At 41.6% G+C, this 16,534-nt stretch overlaps 2 protein-coding genes across 5 annotated transcripts in view; one reads left to right on the forward strand and one right to left on the reverse strand.

Annotated features, from left to right (window-relative positions):
- Window positions 1-10,271, forward strand: part of lima1a (LIM domain and actin binding 1a) — a 22,834-nt gene extending 12,563 nt beyond the window's left edge. Inside the window, exons 5-11 of one of the 2 annotated variants that reach the window (XM_087170079.1) lie at window positions 4,050-4,116; window positions 5,649-5,737; window positions 6,882-6,947; window positions 7,053-7,104; window positions 7,542-7,606; window positions 7,719-7,852; window positions 8,420-10,271. In XM_087170079.1, the coding sequence (XP_087026205.1) occupies window positions 4,050-4,116; window positions 5,649-5,737; window positions 6,882-6,947; window positions 7,053-7,104; window positions 7,542-7,606; window positions 7,719-7,852; window positions 8,420-9,494 (1,548 nt within the window). In that variant the 3' untranslated portion in view covers window positions 9,495-10,271. Of the gene's footprint in view, window positions 1-4,049; window positions 4,117-5,648; window positions 5,744-6,881; window positions 6,948-7,052; window positions 7,105-7,541; window positions 7,607-7,718; window positions 7,853-8,419 lie in introns of both variants that reach the window. The other variant, XM_023393005.2, reaches the window with a different exon arrangement.
- A 661-nt stretch (window positions 10,272-10,932) lies between these two features.
- The window catches only part of spryd3 (SPRY domain containing 3), a 56,134-nt gene continuing 50,532 nt past the window's right edge, over window positions 10,933-16,534 (reverse strand). For all 3 annotated transcript variants that reach the window (XM_023392999.2, XM_087170080.1, XM_087170081.1), the window contains one exon: window positions 10,933-15,176. In XM_023392999.2, the coding sequence (XP_023248767.1) occupies window positions 15,042-15,176 (135 nt within the window). In that variant the 3' untranslated portion in view covers window positions 10,933-15,041. The remainder of the gene's footprint in view (window positions 15,177-16,534) is intronic.

Raw genomic sequence — 16,534 nt, forward strand, 5'->3', positions numbered from 1 at the left:
ACCACCACCCCCCCGTCCCAAATGACCCCACCCCGTACGCCTGCCGCTTTATTCTGTCTGAAGCCAGAGCACCATGACACAGTTTTAAAAAAAAAAAAAGAAAACCTTAACCCCTCCTTACCCAGTGTTACAGATGGGTAAGGGGGTGGGGGGTCCCTTACCCATCCGTAACCATGACATAGTTTGCCTCCCCTCCTGTCATCGTCCCCACCTTCATCCGGCCACACCCCCCTTTGAACAGCCCCCCTAGGAACACCTGCTCCCTGTCGCCTTTTCCTTATCCCACCCAGTCTCTCTTCCTCCTCCTCCTCCTCCCTTCTCCCTCCTCCCCCCAAAACAGTCTCCAGAGACCCTTCCCCACATCTCCCCTGCCATAAGCCAGATTGGGCTGCTCTGCTCAGTCTGTGCCTCTCTCCTCTGGAGCTCAGTCCCGTCACTGCTGGATTCAGTCACACCATCAAACTCAACCTCAGACCTGGCTTCACCTCCGTCTCTCTGCTGACTCTTCATCCCTTGCCGCCTTTTCTTTCTTCGCAGGAGGTAGCTATGGTGCTTTTCATTTTATACATCCATGTGGTGTTTCTTGCTCTCTTTGTTTGGGCTTCATTACCCTGAGACACTGTCTGCTTTTACTTTCTGTGTTTGTGTTGACTTCTCTGTTGGATTAGGATGTTTTCACTGCAGCTCAAAGAGGCCTTTTAGACGGCACGGCTGCAAAGTCTCTGTAATGAAAACAGCTCCTCAGAGTCCACTTCATGGGCTACTTTTATCAGTGGCTCCCTTCAGCTGTGTCAGCTCACTTTGAATTGTATTACTGTGTGGCTCGGGCTGAGCATATTACAGTGTTTAAAGGCTGTTAGCTGATGCTGTAGGTGCCTTCCTCTTTGGTCTTTGTTTTGAGGGTAGAGTATTTGGTAAACTGTGTGTGTGTGTGTGTGTGTGTGTGGGTGGTTTAGGGAAGGGGTGGGGTCGAGATGGGAGCTGCAAGTCAGTCTGTCAGTCTGAATGAGCGCTTTAATAGTATCAGGATTAGCAGCAGATTCTTTGTCTGGCCCGCTGATCCAGCCTCCTGAGACCCAGCCTGGCCTCGTATGGCCCGCCTGCTTGTTTACATCCCACTGACCCCCACATGTTTACACCCCCTCCTCATGTACACACACATGCAAACCAGTCCCCCCCCCCCCTTACAGAGCTGCACCTCCAGTCTGTGGAAGATAATCCACCCTTGGGGATGCATTCATTATGATGATGATGATGATGATGATGGTGGCGTTGGTGGTGTCTTTTGTTTGTGATTTGTCTCTGTTCTTCAGAGCCAGACAGGAGCCCACTTACAGTCCGAGTGCTCATTAGTGTTGCTGCCCACAGTCGAGATTCAGTCAGTGCATCTTGTCATACATGTGTATTATTCATGATAACAAGCTGTGATGTTTAACTCAGTCCTGACCCGCCCTCACATGACATCATCTGTTATACTCATACTGCTCACCTGATCGGAGGATTCAAGTTCAGTTCAGAACTGTAAGATTTAACCCCTTAATAGACACCAGCCTGAATATACAGTAATGCACCCAAATCGCATTATCTTTTGTTCTAACCCTTGTGGTTACAGTCATCACCCTGGTCTCCTTCAAAAGGTTACTCTTTAAATTTTACAAATTAAAAAGTCAGAATGCGTAGAAGAGATACTGAACCAAAGCTACAGAGGCACAGACCTGGAGGAGAGTATGGGGCCTGTAGCTTTTGTGTGGAAAACACTTTGAAGTCAAGGCCACAAGTCCAAACCAGTTCTGTGTCAACAGCTGTCGCAGTGATACGAGGATCCTGAAATGATTTGCATAGATAGAATCAGGAAACTAAGAGCTTTCAAACGGTGTGTAACTGATAAGTTGGGTAGATTGTGTGAAGACTGAGTCCAGACGAAAAACGTGACTAAAGTAGTCAAGGCCAAAGTGTCCACAGGTGGGATGGTGTATTTAAAAGGTTGTTGCTGTTTGTTGTTGCTTCAGTCTGAAATAAGCACCTGAAAGATTTTGATTATACTAAATTAAACTAAACATGGCTAATACCAGTAACGGAAAACAACCCAGTACTTTTACTCAAGTAGCCCGTTGTATTTAAATACATTTGTGAGATACTTTAAATAAAATATTTCTATGTTATAGTTCTACTCCAGCAGCCTGTTTCAATCTTTTAAAAGGAAATATTGTACATTTTGTAATGTTTACTACGCTAGATTCATTCTGCCGTCGTGCCTTTGCAGCTTTTACACACAGAACACATGTATCGTTAAATATCCAGTAAATATCCAATATATTTAACAGTGTATTAAATGGCCAAATTAAGCTCCATATCAGCCAGCTGTCATAAATAATTACAAAATAACTGATAATAAATTATTTAATTTTTAAGTTTAGATACTTCACTGCATTTTGCTGCAAATACGTCTCTACTTTGCCCAGTGTAAAATTGTGAATTCAGTTTTACTTTTATATTTAGATTATATTTCTCTGTTGCCATGTGTAGAGGATCTGAATACTGAATACTTCCACCACTGGCTAATACCAGCATAGCTTTGCTTTGTAGTTACATTTTCCTCTTTTTAAATTAGAAGTTGAATTCATAAGTAGTAAAACACACCCGTGTTGAATTCAGTGGCCTCAGGGGTTTGATTCTTACTTGTTGTGGTGTGAATTGTAAACCTTAGCTAGATGATGCTCGTTACTGACAAAATACTGAGTCAGGTCTCTAACTTTATCACTCTTTTCTACGTGTGCTAAAAGGTGTGCAGGCTTTAAATGCACAAAACAGAGCTGTGTGTGGTCTAAAAACACAGGGCTGTGTTATGTGTTGTTTGAGAGACTCGTAATGAAAAGGAGCCAAAAACGCAGCGCTGAGCCATGATTCACTGATCGTTAACTTGTCTGAACCGTACTTGTTGTTTTTCAGTGTGTGACACCTGCACTCACCTCAGCTTTGTTTTCTGTTGTGAAATCTTTCCCTACTTTACTTGCTGAAGCCTGCAGACGCTCTGAGCCTATCAGCGCTCAGCCGGCAGCTCCGGGCACCGAGTCTAACACAGACACAGAGAGAAAAACCACACATTAGACGATTTTATTTTTTTTTAAATCTATTGAACAGGGGCTGGAGACACGGTGAAGGCGAGTCGCTTGTGGCTCTCGCAGACTGAAGGCTAAATGTGTCGAGGCGTCATAGTCACTGTCTGACCTATCGTGTAATCTGCACCTGAAGTGACTCAGTGCAGCGATTGGCATGACTGTCAGTGGGAGTGGTTTGACTGATGCAGGAGAGTTGAGACTTGTCGGCTGCAGTGACCTCAGATCAACAAGATGTATATCAATATCAGATATTAAAGTTTCCCTTTTATGGTGACAGCAGGGCCTCTCTGTCTGCACCCATCCTGCATTGAATGAATAGTAAAGCTCTGGTTCTTTAGAAACTGATCGTACATAACTATGACCCGTGTCAGGTCGATAGATAGATACTTTATTTATCTATCTATCTAAAACTCCTGGTTGAATTATTATATGTTCATTATATTCATAGTTTATCAGGTGTGTAAATTGAAGGTCTGAAAACCACGACAGAGAAATGATCAGTTTGTTTTCTGGCTGGCGGCTGTGGACAGACGGGGTGTCTGTCTCAGACTCCGTCTCTCTGAGCTCATAAGGGGATTAAAGAGGTTTGGACTAAACGAACACACACAAACACACACACACACACACACACACACACACACACACACACACACCACTCTACCTCTTGTCCTTGCGTTTTGTTCATCCCTCTACACTTTGATCATCCTGATGGACACTAGTGCTTCCAGTCTGCTGTCTGCTCCACTCGCTGAAACATGTGAGCATCGTGTGTGTGTGTGTGTGTGTGTGTGTGTGTGTGTGTGTGTTTGAAAAGGCCACACAGGACACACTGAAGCTGATTTTGTGCTTTGACTTCTGTTTTATTGCCTTGTGTGTGTTTATTTTCTACACCACCCGACTGATCTGTTTTCTTGTCTGGTTTTTTTGCAGGTGTCCAGAGAGCAGACGAGTAGAGGCAACAGCAGTAACACTGCCAACATGGACCAGCTACTAGGAGGTACTTATATATTTTTAATGTATTTTTGCACATTTGAGATGATTAGAAAATGAGGAAAGAGCGAGACTCAAGGGTTGTGTAGCACTTTTTAAGTTTAATATTATAGAATGGGGTTTAAAGTTTATTATTGAACCCACAGTAAATTAGTATCTGTTAGACCTATAAATACTGTATATACATACACTTTGTATGAAGTGAAGGTTGTCGCTCGTTGTGATAAACCCACAGAGAACTATCATCTTTCTCTGACCATTTTGGCTTTTAGCAGCTAAAGAGAGAGATTTTTCTCAGGAGTCGGTCGAGAGTGAAAGTTATACCATTGTAAATATATGAATGTTGCTCTGTATGTTGGATGTGTAAATAAGCAACTGTTTACTAACACGATTGCTATATGAAAAGCTGATATGTCAATTTTACTAATATTTACCAATAGTTTAATGAAGGTTAACTAAAATATACTTGTTTTTGACTCATTTTAACTTACTTAATTTAAATTGCAAGGAGCGACGTTATCATCATTTGGAGTCGTGTTTCTGATCACCCAATGAATCTTAGTAAAATATTCGCTCTCTTTCAGCTGTTTTTGGTCTCGACTCCCTCTACCATTATCTGGCTCTTTCAACTGTGGTTGAAAACAATCTACTGAAAGACACTAAAATATTCTACAGAGATGAGGTTTAACAGAATTGTGATAATCTGTGGATTTGTCACTTTGAGTGATACCTTGAACCAACACGGCATCTTTTCATTCATTGTTAATATAAAAATAATGATTATAGCTGCTTTTGAAAACAACTGTAAAGAGAAATATATCTGTTTTGTTCGGGGGAAAAAAACGTAGCCTTCTCTATTGGGCTCAGACTTACAAAACCTTTTGTTTAAGTCACTTCATCTGCACATCCAGAATTGTTCTCTGGTCCTGTTCAGTGAGTCACAAACAACGTCCTCTTCCTCTGGATTGATTACATCCTTCCCAGAAATGAAAATCTCAGAAGTGATGACACAGGCCGCTGTAAAAACAACTGTGATCAGCAGACTACTGCTTCAGAGAGCACAGGAAGAGACAGACTCCTGTTTCCCTCCTCTCTGCACACGACTCCTGACCTCGTGTTCCTGTCCACAGCCTGCATGACTAACCAGCACAGCCTGCACTCCGTCTGAACTGGGACGGGTGGAAAAAAAAAAAAGAAAGGGAAAAAAAAGTCCTGAACAGGAACAGTTGTCTTGTAACAAAGAACTCACCAGATGTTCCCAGGAATTAATGGAGTGAGAAAATACAGATGGTGTAAAACTGAATTTGTGCTGAATTTGTTTAGAAATAGTTTTACTTGCAAAACCCCAGTTTGGAGGATCTGCTCTGAGCCCAACAACCTGAACCTCGACTGGAAAATGTTGATTTCTTGAGGTTTTTGGTTCAAAGTATAATGAACTGTGGTCAAGTTTTAATTTATTACAATCAGTCAATGCGTCGTTTTACATTCATTAGACATCAACATCTCAATATTGTGTACATCTGTGCATTGTTGTACCAGATGGAAGTCTTGCAGAGTCCACTCCTCTCCGGGACAGGATGGCCCTCTACCAAGCTGCCATTTCCAAACAGGACATCCCTCCCACCTCAGTCAGTGTGAGTTTTTTTTGTGACATTTTAATGCTTTTTATAATACATTTGACAATAAAGAGACAACAGGAAACGAGAGGGGAATGTGCTGCAACAAAGGTCACTGGCTGGACTCGGAGCAGGAATGTTGTGTTTCACACTCAATGCTTATCAAAACCTACCAAGATTTTCCACCAGGCGGATTGAATAGCTATTGGATATTTTAAAAAGCCAGATGTAAATGCAACCAAGACACATTTCAGACCAACACAGGAGGTGGTTTGAGCTGCGTACTCGCCAGATGTTGAAAATGCGTAAAGGCATCTGCCTCTCCAAGATGCATATGTAATCTTTACTCCTCCCATAGTGTAACTACATGAGTAAAAATGAAATTACACTGATATTAGCTGTTGCTCTCTCTGCCGTATTAACCGACAGGAAAAATCGGCTCCAGTGATTTCGATACATTCGATCGATCATGCAGAAGACACACCGACTTGTTGATCTGATCTGTAAGGGTGAGGGAGCACAGGGGATGAGATGAAACTTTTGTCTTGCTCAAAGCTCAATAACAAAACTCATGCATGTGTTTGTGTTAGTTTATGGATACGTGTTAGCTTTTGCACCTGTTACTGTTGTAACTAAACAAATTCAGGTACGTTGCCACCTGTTGCCCTCTGGACTGAAGGAGGTCTGATCTTGATTTTCATGTAGCTTGGGAAAACCAAGACGGATTACGATCAGATCTGTGATTTTGCAAACAGAGGCACAAGGTCTCGAGCCGAACGCAAGAAAAGGGACATTGCATTTCAGGGTCAGTGCCTGAAACCCCTAGGCCACAAGGACGCCCCAAGACTGCTTTATCTCTCAATATTTCCCTTTGCACACCGAGTCACAAGAGGCTCGTCAACATTGCACCACTTCTCTGTCTGGCTCTAAAGCTTTCAAGGTAACTGCTTTGTGCTTTAGTCAAATCCAATCACCCAAACTAACTCTGGACTGGAGGCAGCCAAGATTCATCTCAGCATAGTGGCGTAAGCTAAGAAGCTCAGACAATCAAATTTTAAAGGATGAAAGTTCGTCATGTATGAAGCAGCACTGTGGGTTTAAGTGTTTTTATAATTTGTTTCTCAACATCATATCTCGTCTCTTGTGTGTCTCTCAGAGTGATCAACTGGACAGTTTCTGTGGAAAGCAGAAGGAGAACGTCCCTCCGTGCACTCTGGACTTGGTGAGGAGTCTGACTTTAACAAAATGTAAAGCCTGTCACATTAAAATATGTGGCCGTTTGTGATGTAGATATTTTCTTCTCACATCTTCTCTCTTCTTGTTACAGAGTCCAGAGTCTGAGCCAAACAGCAGGAAAGCTTTTACTGCTGAGAGTGCTGGTAATTAAGTTTCCATGTCTTCATATGACTCTAGATGATAGGAATTTTCTCCTGTAATGAGTTCTCATTAGAGTAGATGTTCATGGAAAAACACCTTAAGTGTGGCAAAATTTAAGCACGTGAGGTTGATTGTTTAGTCTGTAGGAGTTCATCTCAAACCTTTATCCATAACATTATTTTGTTATCCACTGCATAAAGTACATTTAGTACTAATTAGTATTAGTATTATTGTAGTATTAATCATTTGATAAGAACAGGAGTCATGTTTAACTTCTAAACTCTATCCATTGATTTATTATGGATTCCTGAGCATCTACATGTAAGTTTATGTGGAAAAGTCCAACACTCTGCTTCTATTAAACATGAGAACAGCTCCCTCTAGTGTTCAGAAGTCACAACTGCCTTTTCTTATCCTGGTTATTGTGTGATTCCCACAGGCTCTGGTCCTGGCACCCCAGCATCCTCCAATCAGAAAGACTCGTCTCAGTCCAAGACTCCCAGAGTAAGTTATCACAGGAAACCTTCACATTGTTCACTTTAACACACACATTGACGATTTATGTGAGAATGAATGAATGAATTAACTTTTTTTGTGTGTGTGTGTGTGCGTGCAGAACTTCCGGCTGCCGGTGAGAGAAACCTGTGTGTCGTGTCTGAAGACGGTTTATCCTCTGGAGAGGCTGGTGGCCAACCAGCACGTTTACCACAGCTCCTGCTTCCGCTGCTCGCACTGCAACACCAAACTCAGGTGAGGAGGATGCAAAAAATAAATAAAAATGATGTCCATATCACTCCCAACATGGCACAAGTCTGAATTGTTCTGCTACTTTAAAAAAAAATGTGTTATTATAATCTTTTTATCACGAGCACAAAGAAAATAAAATCTGTTTAAAAAATCAGGAAACACTATGAAAGAGCCAGTTGTTGCTGAGGAGATTCCTCTCATATCAGATGTATTTACCCTTGGGGCAAAAGTAACCACAATAAGCATCAGACCTCTCTCATTCATTCAATTTTCATTCAAGCCAACAACATGGATGAATAAATGAAAAACCCTTTAGACAAAGTGTGTGGTGATGGTCATTAATTAAGACTTCTATGACCGACACATTTTCAAACTCCTGTGAATGAACAACAGTCCTCTTCCATTGTAACTCACTGTTCACGTAAAAGACACGTACTGTTTGTCTTAATGACAAAAGCCATAATAATGTCTGTCTATGTCTACATAGAAGCAAGACACAAAACAGAGTCTATGATGATCTTTCATACAGTCCCTAACTGTGTCTCCCTCTTTCATTCCTCTCCTGCATAGTTTGGCGAACTACGCCTCCCTACACAACAACGTCTACTGCAAGCCGCACTTCTGCCAACTCTTCAAGGCCAAGGGCAACTACGACGAGGGTTTCGGCCACCGGCCCCACAAAGAGCTGTGGGAGGGCAAAGGTGAGGGAGGTGAGACGTCGCCACAGTCAAACGCTCAGACCAAGCCAAAGACCCCAAGTCCAGCTCCGGCCTCCGACCTGGAAAGCCCCAGCGTGGAGGACTCCCCGCTGGCTAAAGTCAACGTGCTGATGGCCACTATGGAGGCTCTGGGACAGGGATCATCAGAGAAGGCTGACAGACCCACCGAGACCCGCCGGCTGAAAATCTCCTGGCCGCCGCGCACGGAGACGGAGGACAGCCACAGTGGAGCCACAACAACCACTGAGGGGGGCTCTGCTGGTAAGCCCATCAAAGCCAAGTGGCCACCAGAGGATGAATCCCCCTCCTCACCCCCTGAACAGGCAAGAGAGACGCCCGGCCTGCGCCGCAGCTCCTCCCTGAAGGAGCGCAGCTTGCCCTTCACACTGGCAGGACAGACCGGAAACAATCCTGCTCCTGAGGCCAGAAAACAGAGTCCACCTCCTCCTGTGGACGACCGGCAGCTCAGCCCTGAACCCTCGAGCATGGAGCTGCAGCACGGCGGCCAGTCGTCAGAGAGCCAGACGCCGACCGAAGACAGCTGCGTAGACATTCACACCAGCTCAGGAGAGGAGGAGCAGGAGGGGGAGATGAAGAGTGAAGACATGACAGACCATCATCTCACCCAGGATGAAGACCATGCTCCGAGGGGACAACCTGAACCTGAGAACCAGGAGGAGGAGGAAGAGGAGGAGAAGATGGAGGAGGAAGATGGAGGTGTGTTGGAGGAGATGCCAACGGAGCCCACAGCCATCTCATCTCCTGAGGGAGAGGTGGAGGCCAGCCGCTCGTCTCAGGATGTGGGATTCTGGGACAGCGAGGAGGTGGATGACAAAGGGGAGGAACAGCAGGAGGTCCTCACGGTGGAGGAGATGATCAAACGAAACCGATACTACGAGGACGAAGAGGGGGAAGAGGATGTATAAACCTCTTGGCCAACAAGATGATCATGAACGCTTACAGGACTTCTAAACATTCCCTCTCTCTTTAGACGTATTCTTCTTCTTCTCTTCTTAAAAGAGAACTGCTGCAGTGTCTAGTGTGAACTCTACTGAGCTCTTTATTTGTGCCTCTTCTAACTGTTTTTCAAAAACATTTAAAGCCATTCCTACTACATAGTTTTTACAAGACTGTTGGGAGATCGTGTCGCTCCGACATAATTAGTTTTTTTAAAAGTCCAATATTTAAAATCACGGCCCATGTTATGAATATTTTTAGAACAGAAATGTCAAAAAGGTTGTGACACATAGAATAGATGTTTTATTTTTGTGTACACAACTGTTGTAATTTTCTAATTTCATTGGATGCCTCGTAATCTGTTATGAATACCAACTACAGGGTTTTTTTTTATCAAACCAAGATGTGGGAAATTTACAGCTAATGTGTCTCGTCTCTTCATGTAGTTGTTTATTGGGCGTGCTGAGAGCAATTAGCACTGTTTTGGGAAAACACAACACTTTCTTCTTTCCATTTTTATAAATAATTGGTGGGCTTGGTGAGTTTTGGACAGTGTCTGTAGAAAATAAAGCTGTCACTTTACTTTCAGTTGCCATGTACACAGGAAAAAAATACACTTCTTTGCTCTTTTGTTTCCATTTTGACGACTTACAACTGGATCTGAATAATGTTGTACTGTTGTTTTTAAAACCAGGGGACCAAATATCCTAGATTGCTACTGTTTAAATAAATTGTTATATACTAAACATGTTGCGTGAGTCACTAATCCTGTGGGAATGTTTTCATGCTAATACTCTGCCTACAGACCTGTAGTATTACACACAAAGAAATTTGAGATGGCAAACTATTCAACAAAAACTGCAAACCAAACTTTTCAATTCAAAATTTGACTGATATAAAGAGCCACAATGTGAAATACAAAAAACCTTTTGCATCTCATAATTTCTTGCATTTTACATTATAGCTTTTTGTCATAATGGAATGAAAATAATTTTGGTTTGCTTTTCTGGTTGATAGTTTGCAAACCCACATTTCTTTGCAATTTTATTAATGGACAAAATTCATCTCATAGACTTACCTTCTGGAAAAACACGCAGAGAATGTTTTCTGTGAATGTAGGTGAATCCATAATTAATAACTTTGTTTAACTGCAGACTAGATTTCATAAGAAACTTTATGAACATTTCTAAATTCATTATTACCAAATAAAGGATAAACACCAGCTTGAGGGATTTTCCACAACCTGGCAACCCAAAAAACTGATTCTGATCGGCTCATAACTGATTAATAAAGCATCTATAAAATAGAAACCGTAATTATAAATCACAACTTTTGAACCTCAGGCTCAAAAACATTGGAGCTACTTGGACAAACTTTTAGAACATTTAAAATAAAACAATACACAACTTTGTTACATTGCTGAAACCTTTATTGATGATCATACATGTACTGAACAAGGCCGTTATAGTGCAAGTCGGCGAGGGATTATTATTACAGGAGTCCTTGGTGAGTACGTTTGAAGACACTACAAAACTTTTAACCAGATTTAGCTCTAATTTGGTTGAAAGGTGTCATTTTTTGTAAACTGAGATTCTGAGTAAACTTAAATATAAGTGAGTTTAATACCCTGAACTTAGATGTGGCCGAAATGTCCACATCAGTGTCGCATTAATATCTTTGCACTGTCTAGCTTAGGTTTTACAGTTTAGGCTGTAACAACCTGTATTTAAGTCTCTATCCAGCCCTGCAGGAGAAGAAAAACAGACTGATTCACATTTTTTAACATGTCTATACAGATGACTCTAAAACAAATGCATGACAACAGCTAAAAACAAAACATACAATCTCCAGCAGATATGTGATTTAACAGTTAAACCCTGTGTCGTAATTTTACAGCATGTTATATCTCTAGCATTACTGTTTGCAGTATCCTAGTTTATGAATGATGCGGTTTGTCCTCAGGCCAAAACACTACAAAAACCTGCTGCATGCACCTTACAGGAAGGTACAGAGGAATGTACTTTAAAGTTACAGGGCTGCTGATGTTGTAATGGACAGATACAGATGTGAGGATGCAGACAAAACCAATTTGATGAAGATTTTGGTTAACCGATTTAGCTAATAATAATAATAATAATAATAATAATAATAATAATAATAATGTTGGTATCATTCCCTTTAATCAAACAGAAGAAAAAAAAAAAAATCATCACTCAGAATTATTTGTGTGGAAACCAGCTCCCACTTACACAATATGACAAACCCAACAGTATTTCTCATTCTCCTACACAGATTGCTTCAGCTTTTGGGCCTGTATCACGAAGAAAGTTCAACTCTGTGGGGGTCGCCTGTTTAACTGAGCCAAACATCTGTGATACTGGATAACCGTTATTTACTAAACTGGAACTGTTAAAGGGGAACTAAACCAAATGTACACATCAAAGTCTAGTTATAGGTCTTCTGGAGTCCTGCTGCATATATGTGGAAAAAAAAAGTTCATGTTCTGTGGCTCCAGCGGGAGACGAGTGAAATCTGACAACTCCCTAGAAGTTGGATTCTGAAGTCTACGAGTTTGTAGATGGTTAGAAAGAAGTGAATTTACCGGACCTATGTAGCCCACTCCTTATCTCTATGTGAGGTTAGCAGCTCAAAGCATGACACACCTGGATCTGAACAAACTATCAGTGGTTGAGTTGCATTGTGGGTAATATAGGCACCAGGTTTTGAGAAAAAAGAACGCATGGAATAAAAGAGACGATGGGCATGATGCAAAAAAAAATTATATACTTCGTACGAGTTTCAAGTCAGATTCTTAGCTGCACAAACTTGTAAATAATTAATTTCATCTCTACGTTTTAAATGTAGTACTATTTTAGTACTTATATATATATATTTACAAAACATAAACTGTCAGTAAATTGGCAATATCATGTTTGAACTCCAAATAATTCTGATTAAGGTATTATGATCCTTATGTAAAATCAGTGTTTCTTCCCCTGTGGTGAAAAGCAGAGCATCTGTTCATGATTTCTGGACCACTCGTAATTTCCAATCGTAACCGAAGAGAAAATTTGAAATACAAGAAAATTCTCTTAAGAACAAATTTGTTGTGATTAGACTGAACAGAAATTACTGCTTGACTAGGTCAATCCTCCTGAAATGTTGCATGTATTTAAACAGCTAATTAACAGGCAATTAATATGCAGCTATAATAATCATTCATTAGCCTGTTGGTTGTACCTCAGTGTTAAACCCAGAGTAGACACATGGATCAGTCCTATGATAAATTAAGTTTAAAACTTTTGGGTTTTAGACTGTTGATTGGACAAGTTATCTGAAAACACCCACTTGGGTTTTAAGAAATTGTAACAGATATTTTCACCCCTTTCAACCAATTGATAAAGAAAATAATTGGTGGATTAATCAATAATGAAAATAATCATTAGTGGCACTTTCTTCTATCTTTGTCATAATTATCATGTAAGCAATACATAAAAATGTTTCTGTTGTTCTTTAAAACTTGCAGCTACTGTAAACTCTTCGTCCATGTTTGGATTCTGAAGGAACGATTACTTCAATTTTCCAGTGATCTGATTGGCTGACAGTCGGACTATTTTGACCAGGTTCTGCTCCATTCAGCATTGAGCTACCATATTGATCTAATCTGGTTACAAATGAGCCGGATCTACTGTTTTCTTACATCTCAAGATAATTAAATTGATAACTTTTGGGTTTTAGACTGTTGACTGGACGAGCTACAGTGGGGTCAAAAGTCTGAGACCACTTTACCAAATGGGAAAGTCCCTCTCCATCTACAAAACCTGAGCTAATCCCAAAGATATCTGGATCACCCCACTAATCTCACTTTGTGATACAGGCCCCTGGTGCTGCTGTCATATGCTGGAACACAAGCACATCTTTTTTTTTTTTTTGTTAAACCACATGCAGCAACCAAACATCATTGTCTTTTTACTTTAAAAAAAAAAAAAACATCCAGCAGTTAATAATACACCACATATGGCATCACAGAGAGGAAGTTATGTTCTGACTGGAAAAGCAAGAAATTATTTAGATATTTTCTGTCTCTTGGCTCTTAAGCAGTTTTTAAGCTAAAAATAAATATCACATCATTCTAGCTTTAAGGTTAAAACTGGAAAAAAAAAAGGAAAATTAAAGTAGAAAATAATCCTTCATATGGAGGGCTAACATGCACAGAGAGTAAAACCTCTACAAATGGAAATGTCAAAATAACAGTATAACACATTACAGTATGACAGAATCCAATTCAATAGCCCTGAAACTGATACGTCTGTGTGAGGTGCAAAGGTAAATTTTACTTTCAGGTGTGTATTGAACACGATGGTTATTTTTTATGGCTGTAGTTTGTTATGTTACACTGGATTCCATGATATAAGGTGTTCCTGTTATTTTGTCCACCCACTGTATGCATGTCTTCCTTTAAAGTCTCCTCATGTTCATTCATGTTCTAAAAGAAACAAAAGAAAAACAAAAAAAACAAACACATTCCCTGAACTTTTGAAGTAGAAGATAAATTTAAATGTGTATTTTGCAGATTCCTTGTAGAAAATATACCTGACACGTTCATTTACTCCGGCTCCAACACGTAACTATAAAATACTCACAAATCTATTCATCCACTCTTAGGAAACGTCTGATTCTGATGCTGCTCAGGAGCAGAATCGTATGTTTGGTAGTGATTACTAAAACTTGTAATAATCCTCTACAATAATCAGATCCAAAATGAAATATTGAAACAGATCCACTGTTCACTTCCAGCCAGCTCCAGGAGAGCAGTGAGGGAGTTTGGGGCAACAGCAGGTCCCTGATCGCTCACAGGAGGGCAGCCTCACCCAGAAAGAGGGGACAGGGAGAGAGAGGTTGAGAAAGAGACAAAGAGAGAGAGAGAGACAAAGAGAGAGAGAGGGAGAGAGAAAGGGAGAGGGTCTATTCCCTGAAACATAAAAGTGCCAACAAGCTCTGACTCGGCACAACTGTTGGCCTCGCTCTGCTTTGCTTGGGGTCGTGACAAATGAAATAAACCAAGCGTGCCAGACCTCATGAGCGGGATTTAACAGCGCAGTGTTTCAGAGACACGCTGCATGCAAACGGAGGTTAGATGAGAGGATGATAGCAGTGCAGATTGCATAGTATTATCGGTTAAATGTCTCTCAGGAGTCATCTACTCCTGCACACTGCACACTGTTAACCTACACAGCTCATGTAGGATATCTATCTCTCTCTCTCTGCTACTTTACAGCCAGGAGAAGGGCCTGGTTGTGTTTCTGTGATGATTGTGAGATGTACACAATGTACTATACAAGTCTTATAAATAAAAGCCGGGGGTAGTGTCGAGGAAGACGACAGCGACGTGCATGTGTGCAGCTGAGCCGAGTGTGCTCTGGCGAGTGTTAGCAGCATGCTAGGCTACTGTGGGTGAGCTCTACAGTGCAGCCAGCTGTTTGCAGGGCATCACAAGTCCAGTCCAAACTCTCAGCTCATCCACTGAGAGGATGTAAATCCACCTTCACCTTCTCTCCGCTGCTAAGCATTCCCACGGTGGGGTAGAGGCCGCCGGGAGGAACCACCATCTCCCTCCGGCCCATTAGCTTCCCGTTCCTCGTGAAGAACACCTGCAGCACCACAGGGGGGCGACAGTGAGTTAAAATACACAAACATGAGCCTTTCAGTGAAGGTAAACCCCCCGATGGAGCATTGGAACAATTAGTCAAGAAAGAAAAGTCCTTCATAATGACTGATACTAATACAAACTTCATTGGAGAGTGCCACTTGTAAACAGGAATTATGTGCAGTTAGGAAATATGGTTTAAAAAAAATAGGTGACAGTGTAATGTCTGTCTTCTTGGGGTGGGGGTGGGGGGGGGGTCAATGTTTACAGTACATGTCTCTACTAAATCAGCGAGTGATCAAACATTATCCAGCTGTTCTCAAAAGAACATCAACAAGCTTTTCAATGCTAATACTGAGGGCTTCTTTCCAAGTCTGAGAACAAATACCGACATACTAAAACAACAAGTGAAGTACTGTGGAGTGTGTGTCTACGATAAATCAGGCTGAGTCACATATCAAACATTTACTGTGCCACCCACTCTAAAAAGAAAGGCTTAACCGCTATTCAATTACAGATGAAGGGTAAGTGAAACTGCAACAGGCTTCATTAGTTTGAACAACACCGGCAGTGCAGCAGTACAGTGTGTGTGTGCTGTGGGTCTCTATTGCGCACACACACACACACACACACACACACACGGTCGCCCCCCATCACCCTCACACACGTGCAGCCGTGCCCATAGAGGCCTCTGTAATGTTATGGAGCAGTGCACTGAGGGTAATGTGTCCTGCTGAATAAATATTGACAAATCCCTGGATTATGATTCGGCCTGTTCTATTCTCACCCACTTGGGTTTCAGTACCGCGTGCTCTCACACCCGCTCAATGACCTCCTTGGCCTCTGCTTGCACAACTGCACAGGCAAGTTTGCCCGGCAGCTATGAGTCAAGACAAAGTGAAACCGCAGTAATTAAAACCATCACAAACAAACAACGGTTTGAACATGAAGCAGTTAGATGATTAGCGAGTGCTGTGCTGAAGTTTTAGACACTAATGCTTTCAAAAATAATGCCAGAAATAGTTTTTAATTATCTAATGACTTCATGCAAAGAGCAATAAACAGAAAATAATCAAATCAGTATCTGGTGTGACAACCGTCTGCCTTTAAAACAACATCAGTTCTCAGTTTTTCAGGTATCTGGCAGGTAAGTTGTTCCAATCACCTTTGAGAACCTGCCACAGTTTTTCTGTGGATTTAGGATTTAGTCTCGGTGTCTTCTGTCTCTTCATGTAATCCCTGACTGACTCTATGATGTTGAGATCTGCGCTCTGCGGAGGTCTAGCCATCTGTTGCAGGACCCCTTGTTCGTCTTGTCTCTGAAGATAGTTCTTTATGAATCCGGCTGTGTGTTTGGGCTCC

The sequence above is a fragment of the Seriola lalandi genome, unplaced genomic scaffold (assembly GCF_002814215.2).
Source record: "Seriola lalandi dorsalis isolate HSWRI2012SDOR001 ecotype SW California unplaced genomic scaffold, Sedor1 jcf7180002054927, whole genome shotgun sequence".
In the NCBI taxonomy this organism is placed as follows: domain Eukaryota; kingdom Metazoa; phylum Chordata; class Actinopteri; order Carangiformes; family Carangidae; genus Seriola; species Seriola lalandi.